This window comes from Aulonocara sp. 'chitande type north' Nkhata Bay, linkage group LG12, assembly GCF_057382095.1.
Source record: "Aulonocara sp. 'chitande type north' Nkhata Bay isolate Kocher_YH1m ecotype deep benthic linkage group LG12, A_spYH_male_GT1.1, whole genome shotgun sequence".
NCBI lineage: Eukaryota > Metazoa > Chordata > Actinopteri > Cichliformes > Cichlidae > Aulonocara > Aulonocara sp. 'chitande type north' Nkhata Bay.
Window position 1 is genome coordinate 23046537 of NC_141355.1, and position 19919 is coordinate 23066455.

Sequence of the window (19919 nt, forward strand, 5' to 3'; positions counted from 1 at the left end):
GAGAAGCCTTGGTTTGGGAGCACCTTTTCGGAACCATGATAACAGGGTTCTTGCTGATCAGCGCTGGCTTGGCCCTGGCTTATCAAAGGATAAAGAAAGCGGAAACGTGTGTTCAAATCCTCACAAGGCTGCCTGCTATGTTGATTGGAAAGATGGAGCAAGCTGTGGGTTCTCAGAATGGGCTCATCGGGTGCAGTACAGATGACATCTTGGAGAAGCTTGTGGCTGCTGTGAGTACTGTGACCATCTGACAACATCTCGGAGAGGCTCACAGCTGTCGTGAACACTCATGCCCTATGAGCAAACTGGATAACATCTCGGCATTGATGGATAACATCGTGGAGAGGCTCACAGCTCTCCAACGAGAGACTTGTGACCAGTGATGGACATTAGACAACTGTAAAATTGGAAGCAGTTTCTTCGCACTAACCAAAACAGCTACCATCTTCATTTCATGTGGCCCCCCTGGTGCCAGCTGGATGCTCAAGGCAAAAGCTGATGGGAATAACAATTCTCCCTTAAGACTGTGACTGACTGTGTTGTGACTTTCTCCCTCCTCATTCAAGGCCACCCGCATCGACCAAAGACTGTTGGCTTTTGCCTAATCGGGTGAAGGGACACTTTCTCTCGGTGGAACACGGAACACACTCACACGCACGCATATGCATGTAGACTGACACAGACCTACACTCACCCCCCATCCCATCCAAACGCCTTCTAAGCTTATATCTTCTATGTTGTGAGATGTGCTGATTCATGTGCTGTTTTTTTCTGTTCTCAAACTGATCTCCCTGTTGGAGCTCAGTCTGGGGGGAGTTATTTTTTCTCCTTGTCTTTCCTCATGTTGTGCATTTTCCATTGTTATACACCTCTGACCTGTCTTCCCCATGTGATGTTTGTGTAATGTATGTATGGTCGGAAGGGTAAGATGGCGCTGGCAAAGGTCGGCAGCCTTAACAACAAATTTCCCACGCGTGGGACTAATAAAGGTTATCTTATCTTATCTTATCTTTGTATAACTATGCATGTGACATAGTTGCTTGGCTCCGCTCAATTCCTTTTTTAAACTTTACTTTCCTAACCTTTCTTAAACCACCAGTTAGGCACATACCTGTATCCCCCTATGGTGCACTCTTATGGTTTCAAAATCGACTTCAAAGAATAAGGCAGGTAAAACAGACGACTCATCTCCTGACCTAATGGTGGACGCCATTGCTGAGCTGTTATCCCAACAAAAAGAGGAGCTAGCAGCAGAACTCAAGGCTGAATTTAAGTCTTCCTTCACCTGGCTGGAGGCAAAGTTCGATCAAGTTTGCCTAGCTGTGGATGAACATGGCCAGCATTTGTCTTCGCTCGAGCTGGCAGCGGAAGATGCAGGTCAGCGGATCAAAGAACTGGAAGAAGCATATGGTAACCTTCCAGGGTCTAACTCCAAACTGGCCATCAAAGTCATCGACCTAGAAGGCAGCAGCCGTTGGAAAAATCTACGAATACTTGGCTTAGCAGAATCCACAAAAAGCATCTGCCCAACTGACTTTTTTGGCGCTGCCCTATGTGAAATCTTTTGCAATGATATGCTGTGAATACCATGCCATAGTTATATCAGACCATTTCCCCTTTAATGGTGACTTTGTCTATTCCTGACTTACCTAGAACAGACAGGAGTTGGTGTTTTAACCCCACACTACTATCTGATAATACCTTTCTGGAATTTATAAATAACCAAATTAAACTCTTTTTTGACACCAACCTTTCCCCGAATATTTCTAGCCTTTTAGTTTGGGACTCAATGAAGGCCTATCTCTGAGGACAGATCATTTCATATACAGCTAATATGGAGAGGGTAACCTTAAAAGAAAGGCAAGAATTAGCCAATAAAATAAAAGACTTGGACCATCACTATGCACACAATAAGGACTCTGAGGTTTACAAGAAACATTTTGAACTTCAAACCAAATTTGAACTTCCTTCAACTCATGCTATGGAGAGGCAACTCTTAAAGAGTAGGAGTACATTTTTTGTGCATGGGGGGAAATCGGCCAAACTCCTAGCTAACCAAATAAGGGGTCTAAATCCACGTCAGTGTATAACCGCCATTAACTCAGATGACGGGCTCGTTACTGATCATGCCAAAATCAATGATGCGTTCAGGGAATATTATCTGAAGCTTTATTCCTCTGAATCTCACACCGACCACTCACTTATCACAAATTTTCTTAAAAGCTTGGATTTTCCTGGGCTGGCAGACACCCACAGATAGATGTTGGATGCACCATTTTCCAAAGAAGGGATTACCACTGCAATTTTCTCCTTACAGTCAGGGAAGTTCCCTGGCCCAGATGGCTTTTTGGTTTAATTTTTCAAACCATTTGCCCCAAAGCTTGTACCTCTACTCCACTTGGTTCTATCTGAATCATTCACACAGGGCAAACTGCCAACTTCCTGGTATGATGTTTCCATACCTTTAATTGTGAAAATGGGGAAAGATCCAACTGAATGTGCATCATACAGACTAATTTCGCTTTCGAATGTTAACTTTAAGATCCTAGCTAAAGCGCTGGCCTATAGGTTGGGAAGGCTCCTGCCAGCAGTCATATCTGAAGATCAGTCTGGCTTTGTTAATGGACGCTGAAGAGAAAATCTCCGTCCCGGTTTCCCTCCAAGGCGTGAGCACCGATAAGCAGAGTTTTGTCCTTTCCTTATAAGATTCCTAATTATTCAAAGTAACACTCAGGTATGCCGCTCAGCTGGGTTAGTTACGACGTCGGGAGTAGCTTGGGAGAACAAGGAAACACAGACTGCTTCAGGTTGCCTTCCCAAATCGACTCAAAGGTTTATTTAGTACATAACAGCTTATATAGAGGAAAAAAAAGGTTCGTGTGTCAGCAGGTTCTCAGTTCAAACCAGTACAGACCAAATAAGGAAACGTCTTCCTTCCTTGTGAGCAAAGAAGTATCCTTTGTGTAGTTTATCAGTTCAGCTACAATTTATGATCATCCCAGCAAAATACACTCCTAGACATAGAATACAGAGTTCTTTCATTAGTGAATTCTGAAACGAACCACCTGGCCTTTAACAAGCTCTTTTCTAAACCATAAGGAAGGGAGGATGGGAGTAAGGAAGTGGTCTCGTCTCTGTGGTATTTTCGACCTTGGGGTACCAGCCTGTGAGTCTTACACATCAATACATGGGTCAGAGAGAAAGAGAAAAACAACTTATTGAGTAACAGTTCTCCTGTATAATATTACTACAAAACAATATCCTGTAAATGCTAACCGTAGTATCAAAATATCACAACAGACGCTACCCTTTTTCAACATCAAACTTGTTCAGGGTATACAAAGAGGTCAAACTGAACACAAAGTCTCTCTCTATGCTGATGATTTATTGCTTTTTATTTCAAATCCACATACTTCCCTACCGTCTGTTTAGCCAAGTGAACTAATACTAACCCTGGAAAGGGTTTAAAAAGAGGGGATTGTGTTTTTGACTGGTTGCCTGTGTACCAGAGGTCTGTTGTAGGGTTGTCATGGTGATGATTAGACCTGGCGTTTTGGGGGTGTACTGTCCCTTTAAGAGCCCCCGTAAGCCAGAGCACGCATGCACTCAAGTTTGTGTCACACACTGGCTGTGTCCCAATTCAGGGTCTGCACGCTTGAAGTACGCACACTACGCGTACTACGTACGGTGTGTACTATAAGTACGAGAAGTGCGGAAGTGAGAGGCTTGTGAAATGGGACGGTATACGCTTCGTCGCGCTGTTCAGGTTTCCTAGCAACCATGATACTAACCGCAAGACACGTTACATACAGCATTGTTTGACAGAAATGAAGGAGGAAAATGTTTTGTTGGTCATTCATTTTTGTCATGACATCACTTTGATTAGTTGAGTATCTGAGGCTGAGACCACGGGACTGTAAAACATGATTGTTAGGCTTCATTTCTGTGCTGAACAGTTATTTAAGATTAGTTAGTAAATAACAATTAGTTAATGTTGTTCATGAGACTAAAGTCATCTCACTGTGGTAATGTAAATATAATATGGCCAATATTATTGTATTGTCAGATTATTATGATATATATATATATATATATATATATGTATATATATATATATATATATATATATATATATATATATGTATGTATGTATGTATGTATACACACATATACATATATACATATATCACTGACTTTCAGCTTGTTGTGTTTGTGGATATATGACTGACTTTAATTATTAAACATTCGCACATAAATAAGTGACGTCAAATTCAGTACTTTTGACAGTTCCAGCTGCTAACTTACTGGACGAGCTCCTTAATTTGCAACTATCAGGCAAAGGTGTAATATCTCGCATCTATAATAAACTGCAGTGTAACCCCAGCTCCCGTTTTAGGCCTCAAGTCCACATGGGAGAACGAGTTGGGTATCTGGCTATGTCAGATGACGTCTGGGACTCAGTTCTCTCTCTTGTAGATTCTGTATCACTCTGTGCCCGTCATTACCTATTACAATTCAAAGTAATCCACAGGGCACATTTGATAAAATTTGGGGTCTCTTTCTGAAAAACTTCTCTAAACTTCAACTTAAGGATGTTCCAGCTGACTAACGGATTTGCTTTTTTTTTATTTTTTATTTTTTAAATTTAATCAACCGATTTGCACTACAACCTGGGTTTGCCTCTTATCTGTAGTTAATTTTATTTAATTTAATAATGGTACAGTACTTTGTTTATAGTAACCATTGTCCTTAATGTAAACATGTAAGAAAAAAAAATGTGTATGTTTCTGTTCTGTGTCCTGGGTACTGTTTGTTTGTATACGTGTCTTTCTGGCTGCTGTTACAACCAAATTTCCCCTTGTGGGACAATTAAAGGATTCTTCTTCATTTAAGAACGGGTTTGTCACGGCTGGGAAGGCGAGCCGTGTGGTGTGGAGGAAGGAGGACCCAAGATGCAAGCAGTGGATGAAAATGCTAGTGAAGTTTATTTACAAGGTGTAGTGGCAAACAAGCAGTGGGGCAAGACAAATAACTGAACACATCTAAACTGGGAGAACTAAAATAACAGATCTGGGAGCATACGACAAAGGGATGAGAGGATGAGAGGCAGACGATGAGCAGGACACGAGGAACACAGACGGACACGGAGGAACACAGACGAACCTGCAACAGGCAGGAGAACACACAGGGCTTAAATACACACACCAGTAATCAGGGGATGAGAGACAGGAGGGCAACACAGCTGGAAGAAATCAGAGCTGACAGGACAGGGGAAATGTAAACTGAACACACTCACATCAGACAGAGACCTTCACAATAAAACAGGAAACTCAGACACGGAGAACCAAACAAGACACAGATCTAAACAGACAGCTTCACAAACAGATGGGGTGACACCATAGACAGACAGAGACACAGACGCAGACTCAAAGGCAGACCGAATATAACACATAGAACTCAAACAATAATAATCATCATCATCATAATAAACTAGAAAATGATAATAAACTAAAAGTGCTGGGTCACCGACCCAGGACCATGACAGGGTTAAAGATACCTTAAATACAATACCTTAAAAGGAAAGATAGAAGACAATAAATGAGGAAGAAATTGTTTTGAGCGAAACTGTGTTTGACGTATAGACGAAGGTGATATCAGAATAACAGGAAAGGTGGGAGGTAAATAAGGAACTTTGGAATAATATAAATGTAACAGTTCGAAGGACTGCCCTTCGAATCTGCAAGAGGCTTTATGCTGACCTGATTCCCTCCTGCGTAGGGGTTGAAATAAAGAAGTTGATTGAATTGAAGAAGTCTGTCTCGAGTCATCTGTTTTTCACCAGGTCAGAAAAAAAAGGATCAGGAGCGGCATCAGTATGCCCACATAATATATGAAATGCCCTCCATATTTATAATAGAAATAGTTTAGAGTCATGTGATTCTTTTACACTGTTTTCGGGTCCGTTTGCTCTGTGGAAACAGTGGCATTATGTGCAGAGAGGAGAACTATCCGGAAGATCAACTTATCTTTCAGAATAAAAGCATTTCATTTCTATTAGAAGTATTATCCTGCTGGCTAGATGGGTTTCACTCCCAAGGTCAGGTCTACAGGGAAATATACTTGCCTGTTCTATCCTAAATATATTTCCATTTGCTCTTACCAAGATCTGTTTGGTATATATTTATTTAACAAACTCTTGTAAGGGCTACAAATCATCAAGTGTGAAATAAATGTGTCAGTTGAAAAGATGTTTTTACTCTGAAAAATACTGACAGGATGTTTTCAGTTTGTTAATGCCTCACCTACTAAACTGATGGAAACGTGTCCTGCAGGTTACATTTGTCAGAAAGCTTAAAGGAATGCCAAAGCACACAAGGAAAGAAACTGAATAATAGAAAAATAGATTTATTGTGCCAAAACTCCAGGTAAGTTCAAACATCATTTCATGATTTATGCCTGTTTGTAGTGTAGTTCAATTACCTCATAGAATATTTTTACTTTTAAAAAAAGAACCTTTGCTTCATTTTCACAAATTCCTGCTGTCTTATTGTGCATGTTACCTTAAAAAACCTATTGAATTTAAAGTTTTATGTTGGTCCTTGATCTGAACTGCAGATTTTTATGTTTTGCTGCAGTGGCAGATTAAATACACAGAAATGTTAAATTTTAGTTCACAGATCTAATATAATCCAAATTGCCACTAGGTGTAAATGTGTGAGTGAATGTGAGTGCGAATGGTTGTCTGTCCCTGTGTGTTGGCCCTGCGACAGACTGGCGACCTGTCCAGGGTGTACCCTGCCTCTCGCCCTATGACAGCTGGGATAGGCTCCAGCGACCCTGAAAAGGATAAGCGGAAGTGAATGGATGGATGGAGATTTAAAATAAATTAGATTTTAGACATTTAACAGGCTTATACTAAAAAAAATCTTGGAAATGAAGGGAAATGAATACTTTTATCCATAAAAGGAAAAATACTTTAAAAGGGCTAGAAAGAAAAACTGACTTGGCCTTTGTTTTTAATGAATCTAAATCTTCAGTTGCCCCGTTTGTGGTTACAGTACACAGAGTGCTAGGTAACAGTGAATGGAATGTAGTTAAACAACAACAGCAGATGTGTTGTAAACCGGTTTTATTCAGCGGGAGACCTCGGTGCGAACTGTAAGGAGGCGCTATCTAACCTCTGAAGTGGCTGCAAATTTTACCAGGGTTTTAGACGAATGCCCCCCTGTGATTTTACCTGCACCCTGCGATTTGATTTTTAATCATTTCAACAGCAAACTGAAGAAAAGCATTGACTCCGTTGCTCCACTCACCACCAAAAAGATTAACGTAAAACATGCATCACCCTGGAGAAACGAAGAAGTCAAAAAACTCAAAAGAAATTGCAGGGCAGCAGAAAGGAGATGGAGGAAAAATAAAAATACTATCAACCATCAAATATTTTGCGAGCAACTTAAAATGTACAATAATACATTAAGGAACTCAAGAAATTCATACTTCGCCAAAATAATCAGTAATAACAAAAATAATCCCAAGGTCCTCTTTTCCACCATAGATCATTTATTTAACCCTGATTTTAACAGCTCCCAAAGAACCCCCACAGACTCACTCTGTGAGCAGTTTGCAGACCACTTCAGGGGAAAAATCAGCGCCATCAGATCTGATATTTTATCTAATCGCGATATGTTTGTAAACACATCTGAGGGCTCGATTGTACCTGAGGAGACACTGGACAGCTTTGTCCTGGTTAATGCTGAGAACCTTCAGAAAGTTTTCTCCACAGTGAGACCCACCACATTTCTTTTAGATCCAATCCCTTCTTCACTCTTTAAAACACTTTATGGATTTTTCGAGGCTGAGCTTTTATACATGATGAATTGCTCTCTTCAGTTGGGTGTCTTCCCTGCTGCCTTTAAAACGGCGGTGGTGAGACCCCTTCTGAAGAAGAGCAATTTGGATTGTAATGATTTTAATAACTACAGACCTGTATCCAACTTACCATTTTTAAGTAAAATCTTAGAAAAACTTGTTTTTACTCAGATTAATGACTTTTTGAATGATAGACAGATCCTGGAGATATTCCAGTCTGGATTTAGGGTGAACCACAGCACAGAGACGGCTCTCCTAAAGGTTTTAAATGATCTTAGATGTAACTGGGACTCCCAAAAGCTCTCAGTCCTGGTGCTACTGGATCTAAGCGCAGCCTTTGATACAGTAGACCACGCTATTCTTTTAAACAGACTGAAACACATGGTGGGCCTCTCTGGTGCTGTACACAACTGGTTCACTTCCTATCTCTCTGACAGAACTTTTATGGTGAGTATGGATACATGCTCCTCTAAGATCCATAAAATGACATGTGGTGTGCCTCAAGGGTCGGTTCTAGGCCCTGTACTTTTTAATTTGTATATGCTCCCTCTCGGCGGTGTCATCAGGAGGCATGGAGTGAACTTCCACAGTTACGCTGATGACATGCAGCTGTACATCTCTGTGTCTCCTGATGACACCAGACCAATGGATGCCCTTTTTAACTGTATTTTAGATATAAGATCTTGGATGGCAGAAAACTTTTTACAGCTTAACCAGGACAAAACTGAAGTTTTAATCGTCGGTCCTGAGGCTCAGAGAGAGAAACTCTTGTCTAAATTAGAGGCATTTTCACTATGTCCTTCGCTACAAGTGAAAAACCTGGGTGTTATTTTTGACTCTGAGCTTGGTTTTATCCCACATATTAAACATATAACCAAAATTGGATTTTATCATCTAAAAAATATAGCCAGAGTCCGCCCTATTCTCTCTTGGGCCAACACAGAGATGCTGATGCATGCTTTTATTACCAGTCGCATTGATTACTGTAATGCCCTGCTCTCTGGTCTTCCTAAGAAGAATATTTCAACTTTACAACTTTTGCAAAACTCGGCAGCTCGTGTGCTGACGAAAACCAGAGGGCGGGCCCACGTTACACCGGTTTTAGAATCGCTGCATTGGCTCCCCGTGTGTTTCAGGATCGATTTTAAAGTTCTTTTATTGGTTTTTAAATGTCTTAATGGTCTTGGGCCTTCTTATCTCTCAGATCTGCTTTTACCATATTGTTGCGGGAATTGCTGTCTTGTGTGTGACTGGGTGCAGTAAGGAGTGTATGTGATGTGTGTGTGAGCATGCGCGTGAAGGAAACGCGGGGAGCGAAAGAGGGAAAAGAGAGTGAGAAAGTGTGTCATGGGTAGAGAGGGCGACCGGGAGCAGCGTTCTAACGGGCTACAGGCTATGCAGTGTGTTTCCGAAGTGTGCAGTACTGTTATTAAAGCCTCATCTCTTCAGTACTCTCCGGTGCCTCGGCTGATTTCTGTCTGTCTCACTACTCCACAAAAGTGAAGGGAGTTAACCCCGAAGGAGGACAAACTTCGGCCCTGGAGGAAGCATCTCCCCTCGTGTCTCCTGACCACGGTCAGGGGACTGACGGCGAGGAACGGTTAACACTGGCGACCACGAAGGGACCCTCTCACGTTGTCAAAGGAGCCGAGTGACCGTAATTACAAGTGTATTAGCCGTAGCTAAGCTAACTAGCGATGGCCGCTGCTCGCCATTCTCGTGAAAAGTACGGACTTGAGACCAATTACTCCAACCCGTTCATATCGCTGACCAGTGTCTCCGAGGGTGCCGCGAGCATTAGGGAAGCTAACAGAGACAGAGCTGTGACTAAATGTGAACATATGAACCCATTCCTGTGTGCCGAAAGTTGTGCTAACACACACGCTAATGGAGAGTGTGTATTCGCGCCGCCCGATGGTCCTGCCCGGCCGCAGTTTTCCCGCACGAATCCCTTCGTTGATGCTGAATGCCGCAGCTACGGCCGTGAGAGAAACACAGGCAGCAGCATGAACTATTATCCAGCTCCTACTCCCCAAATGAAAATCCACTATCCAGACTCAAACCCATTTTCCTCCGCTCACATGGACAGTTTTGTACACAGCACACCGGCTCAGTTTAACGCAATGTTAAATACACCCATGCAATGTATGCCTTCCAGTAGCCTTAATGAAGCCATTAGCTATGGGGAAATCACTGCACAGCATAAACCCCGCTCGAAACCAGGCAAGACCCGCTGTGTGCCCCGACAGCCCCCATCTGACAGTGAAGAGGACGGTGACACTAGAGAGAGAGTCCCCACCCTACGTCCGGGCCAATATGACGGCACCACACCGTGGAAGGAATTTCTGCACAGGTTTGAGAGCTGCGCTGAAGCCAACTATTGGTCAGAAAAAACAATGACAACTCAGCTTAAATTCTGCCTAGTTGGAGCAGCAGGGGCCATTATCCACAGAAATCCCCGCTCATCCAAATGGGATTACCGCCGCCTGGTGGACGAACTGGAAACTGCATATGGCCCTTCTTCTGACCATGCAGCTGCTGTTGCTGTAGAACTGAGGCAGCGAGTGCGTAAACCTGGTGAGGCCCTGCATGTTTTCAGAGATGACATTTATGGGAAAGTGGCTGTTGCATATGGTAATAGAGCAGAGATTGAACAAGACTCTATAGCTGTTGAAGTTTTCACCAATGGGCTGGGTGATGCAGAAATAGTACAGAAGTTGCTAGAGAGGCACCCAGCCACACTTGCCTGTGCATACGAAATAGCCCACCGACACGAAACCACTAAAAGGGCTGCATCTTATGTAACCAGTGCCATGCAGCAAGGAGCCCGTAACGCAGCTGAACGCCGGCCCCGAGCTGCCGTCGTCAGAGAAAAAGACAGAGATGAGACTGTTGCTGAGCATGCACCTGCAGCTAGCCCCTCACCGAATCGTTTTGCCCCACACACACCCTCGACAACACCGAACAATCACAGAAACTTTAAAAGGAGTGGGGTTCGCTGCCATAACTGTCAAGGTTGGGGCCATGTCCAAAAGCAGTGCCCTTCCCCTCACAAAACCACCAAGGCCTTAACATTGAACAGTAGCCCTTGGGACAGCCCAAAACCCACTGTGCTCCACCTTAAGTGCCAAAGCCAAGAAATGAGTATCCCCATGCGCCTCTACGAAGTGGAGGTATGTGCTGTTTTGGACAGTGGAGCCCGGAGGAGCGTGCTGCCGCTGCCCTACTACAACTCCATCTACCCAGACGTGAGACCACCACTACAGCCCTCAGTTGTTGAGACCTTGCTTGGTGTGGGACCTGGGGACGTGCCGGTGCTAGGTGAAGCCCAGATACCTGTCAATATCAACAATCGACAGGTGGATGTTGATTTCTTGGTGGCAGATATAGCAGGAAATGAGGTGCTGCTTGGGCATCCCTTCCTCACTCAAGCTGAAGCACGTCTTGATTTTGGCAAACGCCGCATCATCCTTTTCGGTGAAGAGGTACTCTACTACCAAACCGAAGCCAGTACAAAGTCACACGCAGTGAGAATAGCTAGAACTGTGGTGGTGGAACCGGGGGCAAGAGCAATGTGCATCCTGGTGCAGCAGCTCGAGGTGACATGATGCTTAGTCCCACCAAAGGTTTTGTTGAGAAGCACAAAGTACTTATCGCCAGAGTCCTAGTCAACGCACAGCCTTCTAAAGCTGTCCCACTTCGCCTTTTTAACCTTGGCAATAAAGCAGTAACAATTAAGGCGGGATCCATTGCCGGGCTCCTCCAGCCAGCTGAGGCCGTGGAACCCTCCATGGTCTCCCCAGCTGCAGACTCTCTGACCAGCCCTCCTGTGGTTCCTCTGCACCTGCAGGAGCTCTATGCCCAGAGCTCCACAGACCTCAATGACTATGAACAGCTCCAACTGAAACGCTTGCTTTGCACTTATGGACATGTGTTTTCTACAGGGCCTGCTGACCTGGGCCGAACCAGCCTTGTGCAGCATGACATCATAACCCGTCCTGGTGCCCCAGTCAAACAAAATCCGCGAAGAATGGCAGGGGAAAAGCAGCAAAATGCTGATCAGCAGATCTACGACAGTCTACAGAGCGGTCTCGCCCAACGCAGCTGCAGCAGCTGGGCCTCGCCCATCGTTATGGTGCATAAGAAAGATGGGACATACCGTCTCTGCATTGACTACAGGGCTCTCAACGACCGCACCATAACAGACGCCTACCCGCTGCCCCGCATCCAGGACACGCTGGACACACTCTCAACTGCCAGATGGTTCAGCACATTAGACCTCGCATCAGGCTACTGGCAGGTTGAGCTGACGCCTAGAGCACGCAGGGCCGCCGCTTTCTGCACTAGGACAGGCCTCTTTGAGTGGAACGTCATGCCATTTGGACTATGCAATGCCCCGGCAACGTTCCAGCGGCTGATGGACCGCGTCCTGGCTGGCATGCAGTGGGAGACCTGCCTGGTCTACTTGGACGACATCATCGTGCTGGCTAAGGACGTGTCGGGGATGCTGCAACGGCTTGGCCAGGTATTCTATAGACTTCAACAAGCTAACTTGAAACTGAAACCTGCCAAATGCTGCCTCTTTCGCCGCGAAGTTGCTTATCTTGGCCATGTGGTATCCGAGCATGGTGTGGCTACCGACCCCAGCAAAGTTCAAAAAGTTCAGACGTGGCCCACACCTACGTCCATCCAGGAGGTCAGACGCTTCATCGGCCTGGCCTCATATTACCGCCGGTTTGTGAAAGATTTTGCCTCTATAGCCGAACCCCTGCACAACCTGACCAAGAAGAATGCACATTTTCAGTGGCATGCTGAGCACCAAGCAGCTTTCGACAAGCTGAAGTGTCGACTCACCTCTGCCCCTGTTCTTGGCTATCCACTTGACCATGGAGAAATGACACTAGACACTGATGCCAGCGACACTGGCATCGGCGCGGTGCTGTCACAGATGCAACAGGGCGTGGAACGTGTGCTGGCATATGGCAGTCGTAAGCTATCAAGAACTGAACAAAACTACTGCACCACACGACGTGAACTACTAGCCGTCGTGGATTTCACGTCCCACTTTCGCCAGTATCTCCTTGGACGGCCTTTCAAAGTGCGCACAGACCATAGCAGTCTACGGTGGCTAACAAAAATGAAAGAGCCAGAGGGACCATTTGTCAGGGCTCTGTGTGCGGGCAGGCGGAGAGGAGGATCCAAACGCAGGACTCAGACACAAACGTGAAACTCAAAACCTCAGCTTTATTGCTGGTACAAAAACAAAACCTGAAGTGAACACGGAATATGGAGAACAGAAACACACAGGCATAATCTGAGGGTACGACGTGACACTGACACAGAGAAACACAGGGCTTAAATACACAGATGGCAGTAATCAAGGGATAAGAGACAGGAGGGGAACACACCTGGGAGAAATCACAGCTGACGAGACAGGGGAAACGTAAACTGAGCACACTCACATACGACACAGACCTTCACAATAAAACAGGAAACTCAGACACATGGAACCAGACAAGACATTGAACTAAACAGACAGATTCACAAACAGACGGGGTGACACCATAGACAGACAGATACAGACGCAGACCGAATATAACACGTAGAACTCAAACAATAATAATAATCATGATAATAAATTGGAAAATGCTAATAATAAACTTAAAGCGCTGGGTCACCGACCCAGGACCATGACACAATTAGCTCGATGGCTCGAGAAGCTTGCCGAGTACAACTTTGAGATCATCCACCGTCCAGGTCGAGTGCACACCAATGCTGATAGCCTCTCCAGAAGACCCTGTCGCCAGTCCTGTCCATGCAGAGTGCAGGACCCCCCCAAGCATCTCGGGGGGGCCAGTCATCAGGCAGTTCAATGCGAGTTGGACTCTGACACCAGCTCCCTGTTGCTGAGTCCGGTGAGGGTGGAGGGACAACCGACTACTACAGCGGTGTGTCTAGTGGGGGTAAGTCATAACACCACCACACCAGAAACAAAGACTTTAGACCAAACTGCTCTTACAAAGTCAGACATTTTATGTCAAAACACTCCTATCAACACAGACATCTCAGAACAGACAATTCACACTAGAACAGACATATCACACCAGAACATGTCCACTAATACACACACTGTAAAGCTGACTGAGAAAGTATATGTGGCTAAAACCCTTGATACTGCTTCTCTGTTTCATGGCTGGACCATGGGGGAGCTGAGCCAAGCCCAGGACGCTGATGCAGACATTGCACCCATACGCGCCTGGATGGAGGCCAGCAGTGAGCGCCCCCCATGGACTATCGTTTCACCATGCAGCCCAGCCACTAAGACATACTGGGCTCAATGGAATCGGCTCTACTTCAGAGATGGAGTTCTGGTCCGTCGCTTCTACTGCCTTGACGAGACCCAGTTCTATCCCCAAATCGTACTGCCACGCAAGCTACAACCAGAAGTGATGGGCCAGATGCACGAAGGGCCAGTGGGTGGACATTTTGGTGTCGAGAGGACTGTGGCCAGACTACGAACCCGATTCTATTGGTATCACATGAGGGAAGACGTCGCTCTTTGGTGCCGTACTTGTACCAGCTGTGCATGGGGTGTAACAGTTTGGGGGGGGGGGGGATATGTGTGTATTCACATCATTTATGTTAATGAGAGTGTGGGGAGTGAGTTGGAGGGTGGGGTGGGCTGCTTTTAACTATGTAAAGCACTTTGTGCTACATTTTTTGTATGAAAAGTGCTTTATAAATAAAGACTGATTGATTGATTGATTGATTGATTGATTGATAGAACAAATAAGTCTAGAGAGTTTTATGGTGTTAAAACTACAGAGATTCTCACATATATGGTGTTGCCTGATATTTCAACATGTCATTATTATTTTCTAAAGTTCTTAAAATTTTAGAAGGCAGAGTTTGCAGAAGGGATTTCAGATCAAACAAAAAAAAATATCGACCTTGCAGAAAGTGTTAGAGGTGCTCTTTAACATATTTAGATTTTCTTATCGCTTTATGTTGGTTTGAATTTGATAGGGATACTACAGCTAAAAAAAAGTTAGCGATTGCTAATTTCTTACTCTTGTTACTACTTTAAAATGTTTTAAAATGGCCAAAAATATAAAAATTACAGGTGCATTTTAAAAAAGCAACAAAAAACCCCAAAACAAACATGTTGTAAAGGCTCACCTTTCAGCACATTCACTTCACCAGATGCACCTTGTTTCTTTCCTCACCTTTGATTGGGTCTGGTGCTTGGCCTTAAGGACTGCACTCACCTGCAGCTCACTCTTTCCTCACTCCCACATGGGGCGGCAGCTGAGAGATAGCAGTCCATGTGTGTCTTTCCTTTACCCATTATTCAATAAAACGACAAAACCTGCAAATGATTGATGACTGCTTATTCTCATTCTAATCGGATGAGCCCATGATGATGACTACTTAAACCCTGAGCCTTCTTTCCTCCAAAACAAAACATATATTTCTTTCCTACTAACTCATGTTCTCTCATCGTTCCAGGTGCAGTGATGGACAGACTAACCAGCATACCTTCGTGAAAGTAAACTTATCTATGCATTATTAAATATTGTTCATTATTATTTTATGGCACCAGAAGTGTCTGTCAGACATTTTAGCAGCTCTCACACACTTTAATTTTATTATATTCGAGATTTGATTACTGTAAATAATGTGGTTTCCAAAACGAGGCTGGCGGCTACAATTATTGCAGTTCATTGCTGTACTGGGATCACTGTGGATGTTTATCCTACTTAGTCAATTGAAAACAGGCAGAAGTGCTGCCTACATCCTCAGGTATCAATGGCTAGAGTATACCGATGATGATGAGAGCCCAGAGAAAGTTTGCAACTGCTCAGCAATCCTGCAGGGAGAGAAGGATGAAATACAGCAAGCCAAATTACTGACCATCACCAAAGACTTTCAGAAGAGTACTCAGATTCCTGATGAGTATTATATCAATGCAACCAAAGACTGCAGGTTTGTGCTTTAAATCACAGGTTTCACTAATTACCTCTTAGTAACGATTTAAATATATGGAATTTAAAAGCAACATTGCGTCTTCAAAATTTTGAATTTACAGTGAATTCAAGATGAGGAGGAAATATATAACTTTCCCATTAAGCAAGGAAGAAGAGGACTTTCCACTAGCTTACTCTATGGTTGTCCATCACAAGGTATGTATTTTCTATATTCAAAGTTTACTGAAAAGCTCAGCAGCAGGTGTAAAAATTTTTAAATTACTAATTGATACATTCAATTAAATTCTTTTTATTCATAGGTTCATAGCTTTGAACGACTACTGCGAGCTATCTACGCACCTCAAAATATTTATTGCGTCCATGTGGACAAAAAAGCACCGGCCTCAGTCTTTATTGCCATCAATGCCATTACTTCCTGTTTCCCAAATGTGTTCATGGTCAGCAAGACTGTGGATGTGGTCTACGCTGGATGGACACGTGTACAGGCTGATCTTAACTGCATGGCTGATCTCTATAACACCAGTACAACATGGAAATACTTCATCAACCTCTGTGGTCAGGATTTCCCTCTAAAAACTAATTTGGAAATTGTGCAAGCTTTGCGTTCACTAAAAGGAGGTAACAGTTTGGAGTCGGAAGAAATGTCTCAAGGAAAGAAGAAGAGGGTGATGAATGTTTACCAAGTAGTTGATGGAAAAATGCAGGTACTTCTTTTGGATATTTTTTATAAGGTATGATGTAGCTATTATCAATTCTCTTTGCTATTCTAAAAACCTTCAACTCAGACTGACTCCCCATCATGTTAACCTTTCAATTGTCCCAGCCAATAGGAAAAACAAAGGATCCAACTCCCTTCAATCTCCCTATACTATCAGGAAATGCCTACATTGTGGTCAACCGAGGTTACATTCGCAGTGTGTTGGAAGACAAGCGAATACAGGCCCTCATTGAGTGGGCCAAAGACACCTACAGTCCTGATGAGTTTCTGTGGGCAACAATACAACGAATGCCTGGTGTTCCTGGTTCAACATGGCCCAACCGTAAATTTGACATGACAGACATGAATGCAATTGCACGGATGGTGAAGTGGCAGTGGCACGAGGGGTCAGAGGGTTCTCTGCAAGCAGTATACCCAGAATGTAAAGGCCACCATGTCAGATCAATATGTGTGTATGGTGCTGGAGACCTGCAGTGGTTGACTGAACAGCATCACCTTTTTGCCAATAAGTTTGATGCAGACAGAGATCTCATTGCTATCTACTGCTTGGAGAAATATCTGAGATACAAGGCACTGACTGAGTTAGTTTAGGTGAAGTGTTTATTAATTATTATGAAAGACAATACTAAAAGATAAACTATAAACAGATTCTTCGGTAGTGTTGGGTCATGATTGTCAAAGATGTGTTATAGGTGTTGAGGAGATTTTAGGAATGTACAACAGTTTCTTTATATCTGTTGCTTTAAATGTGGTGTCAGTGCTTTCCTGAGTTGAGGATAAATGGGGTTGGCTGCCCCTATCTCCGTCGGCTGCTGGGGATTGTTATTGTGATTTCCCACCCACATTATCAAGTACATTTTGTTACAAAGATACATACAAAAACACTTACACATAACAGGATTTGTTGATTTGTGTATCTATCCTTTTTCACTTTTTTTTTTCCTGTTTCAGGTGCTGTATGTTTTTTTTCCTTACATGTGCAGCAGTTGACAATCCATCACACTTTTCTATTTGTGGTCTATCCTTTTATATTTTTGTCTATTTTCTCCCCTGTTCATTTCTTTTCCTTCTTTTTTTTCTCTCCTGCATTTTAAACATTGTCATATTACACATACACTGTAATAGCAGAAATAGCACTAATAGAAATACATAAATAAAAGAAACACACGAACAAGAAGAGCCTATAGAGTATTTATAGACCTCACCCTGCAAAAGCCTATGTGTTTGAAATTCAAATCATAAGTTTATACTGGTGTTTTTAAAAGTTATGTTTGAGTTTATGACTTTCTGTGTTGTTTCTGGGATGCTTAGTACTCATATTGCACTGCTGGAAATAGTTTGTTTTGATCCACATGCTGGTTTTTTTTGCAAATTTGCATTATAATGTTTATTTTCGTTTTTCCTGCAGTATATAAAAATTGGTGTATTTCAAAAATAAAAACTATGAAGACACTTAAAATAAATTTCCTGTGGTGGGAAACTATTTTGTGCAACTTTTTTGTATTTACAGTTTTGAGGGATAAGCCTCTTAAATTTCTCTAACTAGAAATATATGTTAAAAAAACAAAAACGATTTTAAATTTTTTTTGTAGTTTATTGCACTTTTTTGCAATTTATGTAATTACTATGCACTTAATGCAGACATATTATTAAAATTTGGGCTATAATGGTTGTATTGATGTATATCAACTTGAAATGCTCCCAAAAATGGCACTACAGCATGTAAAAATATAATTTAAGCTCTGGTGGACTTGGTTCTGTGGTAGGTCTTAAAGGGTTAAGTTCACTTTCATAGCATTTGTTTTGTGTCTCACTATCGGAGAAATACTGACTCCCGGATTGCCAGACATGCCTGTTAAGAAGACAACTGTCCCCAACATCACTTCACAGGGGAGAAGCTCCCACCTGGGAAGAACCTGCACTGAGGACTGAATGCGCTAGGTTAGGTGCTGTTACATCTAACCTGTAAAACCTAGCAAATGTGTGAGGTGAGGCCCAGCATGCAGCTGCACACACCTCCTGAATAGAAACTCCCCTAAAGAGAGCCCATGAGGTCGCCAGACTTCTAGTGGAATGCGCACGCAAGCCAGCAGGAGGCTGAAGGCCCCTGCTACTATAGGCAGGGCAATTGTTCCTACTATCCAATGGGAGAGGCGCTGTTTAGACACAGGCTTTCCCATGTGTGGTTGAGCCCAAGACACGAACAGCTGGTCACTTTATCTGACACTCTGGGTTCTGTCCATATAAATGCGCAGAGCATAAATGTTTACAGAGTCTTTTGTTAACATGAATGTTCAAGATGTTCAATAAAAATGTTAAGTGCGTATATTCTCCCATTTTCTGTTTGCTCATGCAAAATAAAATGCGATTAATATAGAATAAAAATGAATGATATTTAATCCTGATTAATCAAAATTAATCCACAATAACCCTGTGATGAATCTGATTAAAAATTGTAAGCCATGTGGCTCACATAGATAAAAACAGTGGGAAGAAAACATTTCCTTTTAACAATAAGAAACTTCTGAAAAGAGGGGGTGGTAGAACATTCCAGGGAGAAATGCTCCTGCACTGAAAAAATGGGAATTGGGAGGCTTTTGAATTTGCACAAATGAATTTAGTTAATGCTACACAAGCCTTTCATGTTTCTCTTATTTACGTGATTAAATAAAGTACTATTTACTTGATTATAAACAATACTGAGACTACTCATTTTTCTTGCATTGATTTAAAGTGACTAAATTAGAATACTAAAACCATTGTAATCATGTTTGACCACAACCGGAAATGATGCAATATATTCAAAGACAACAACTAAATATGATTGGATAATAAGACCTAGAGTCTTATCCAATAAGACAACAACATAATTTAAGGAGAGCGCAATTGATCGCCAGATTCTGGAAGACTGTTTAGCCACATGCAACCTTTGGCACCGAGTCAGGCATACTGAGAAGGTAAGTAATTTAAATACATTTGTTTTAGTTCGGTACGTTTTCACAGAATTGTTGTAGTGCATGCATGCTATATAAAAAGTAGTCTGTAATGCATCTACATGTTGTTTTTACAGTGCTAGCTAAAGTTGGTATTAGCTTTGTGGCTAAAGCTGAAAAATAGTAACAAATTGCACATAGTCGGGAGAAAGCAGCTGTTGTCGGTCAGATATGGAATTTATGCATGTGACAGAGAGCACTGACGTTTTTGATGGCTTAGCAAGTTAAAACGTCACTGAGAGAGCGCAATAGTGTTTGTGTTACTCGTGCTAGCTATGGCTACAGTGGGTAATTAGTCTGGCTGTAACCGTCAGAGTTTAAGAAGCTGGGAGCACAGTGCCATACCTTAAT

At 42.9% G+C, this 19919-nt stretch overlaps 1 protein-coding gene across 2 annotated transcripts; it reads left to right on the plus strand.

Moving 5' to 3' along the window:
• Nucleotides 1-6337: 6337 nt before the first annotated feature.
• LOC147317487 (beta-1,3-galactosyl-O-glycosyl-glycoprotein beta-1,6-N-acetylglucosaminyltransferase-like) lies at nt 6338-18241 on the plus strand. 2 transcript variants are annotated; one of them, XM_086312922.1, is made up of 5 exons: nt 6338-6425; nt 15379-15855; nt 15959-16052; nt 16157-16588; nt 16681-18241. In XM_086312922.1, the coding sequence occupies exons 2-5, from the start codon at nt 15548-15550 to the stop codon at nt 17164-17166; spliced, it is 1320 nt and encodes a 439-aa protein (XP_086169048.1). In that variant the 5' UTR covers nt 6338-6425; nt 15379-15547; the 3' UTR covers nt 17167-18241. The 2 variants fall into 2 exon arrangements, with proteins under 2 accessions (XP_086169048.1, XP_086169050.1); XM_086312924.1 differs by having other exon boundaries at nt 16157-16561.
• Nucleotides 18242-19919: the final 1678 nt, after the last annotated feature.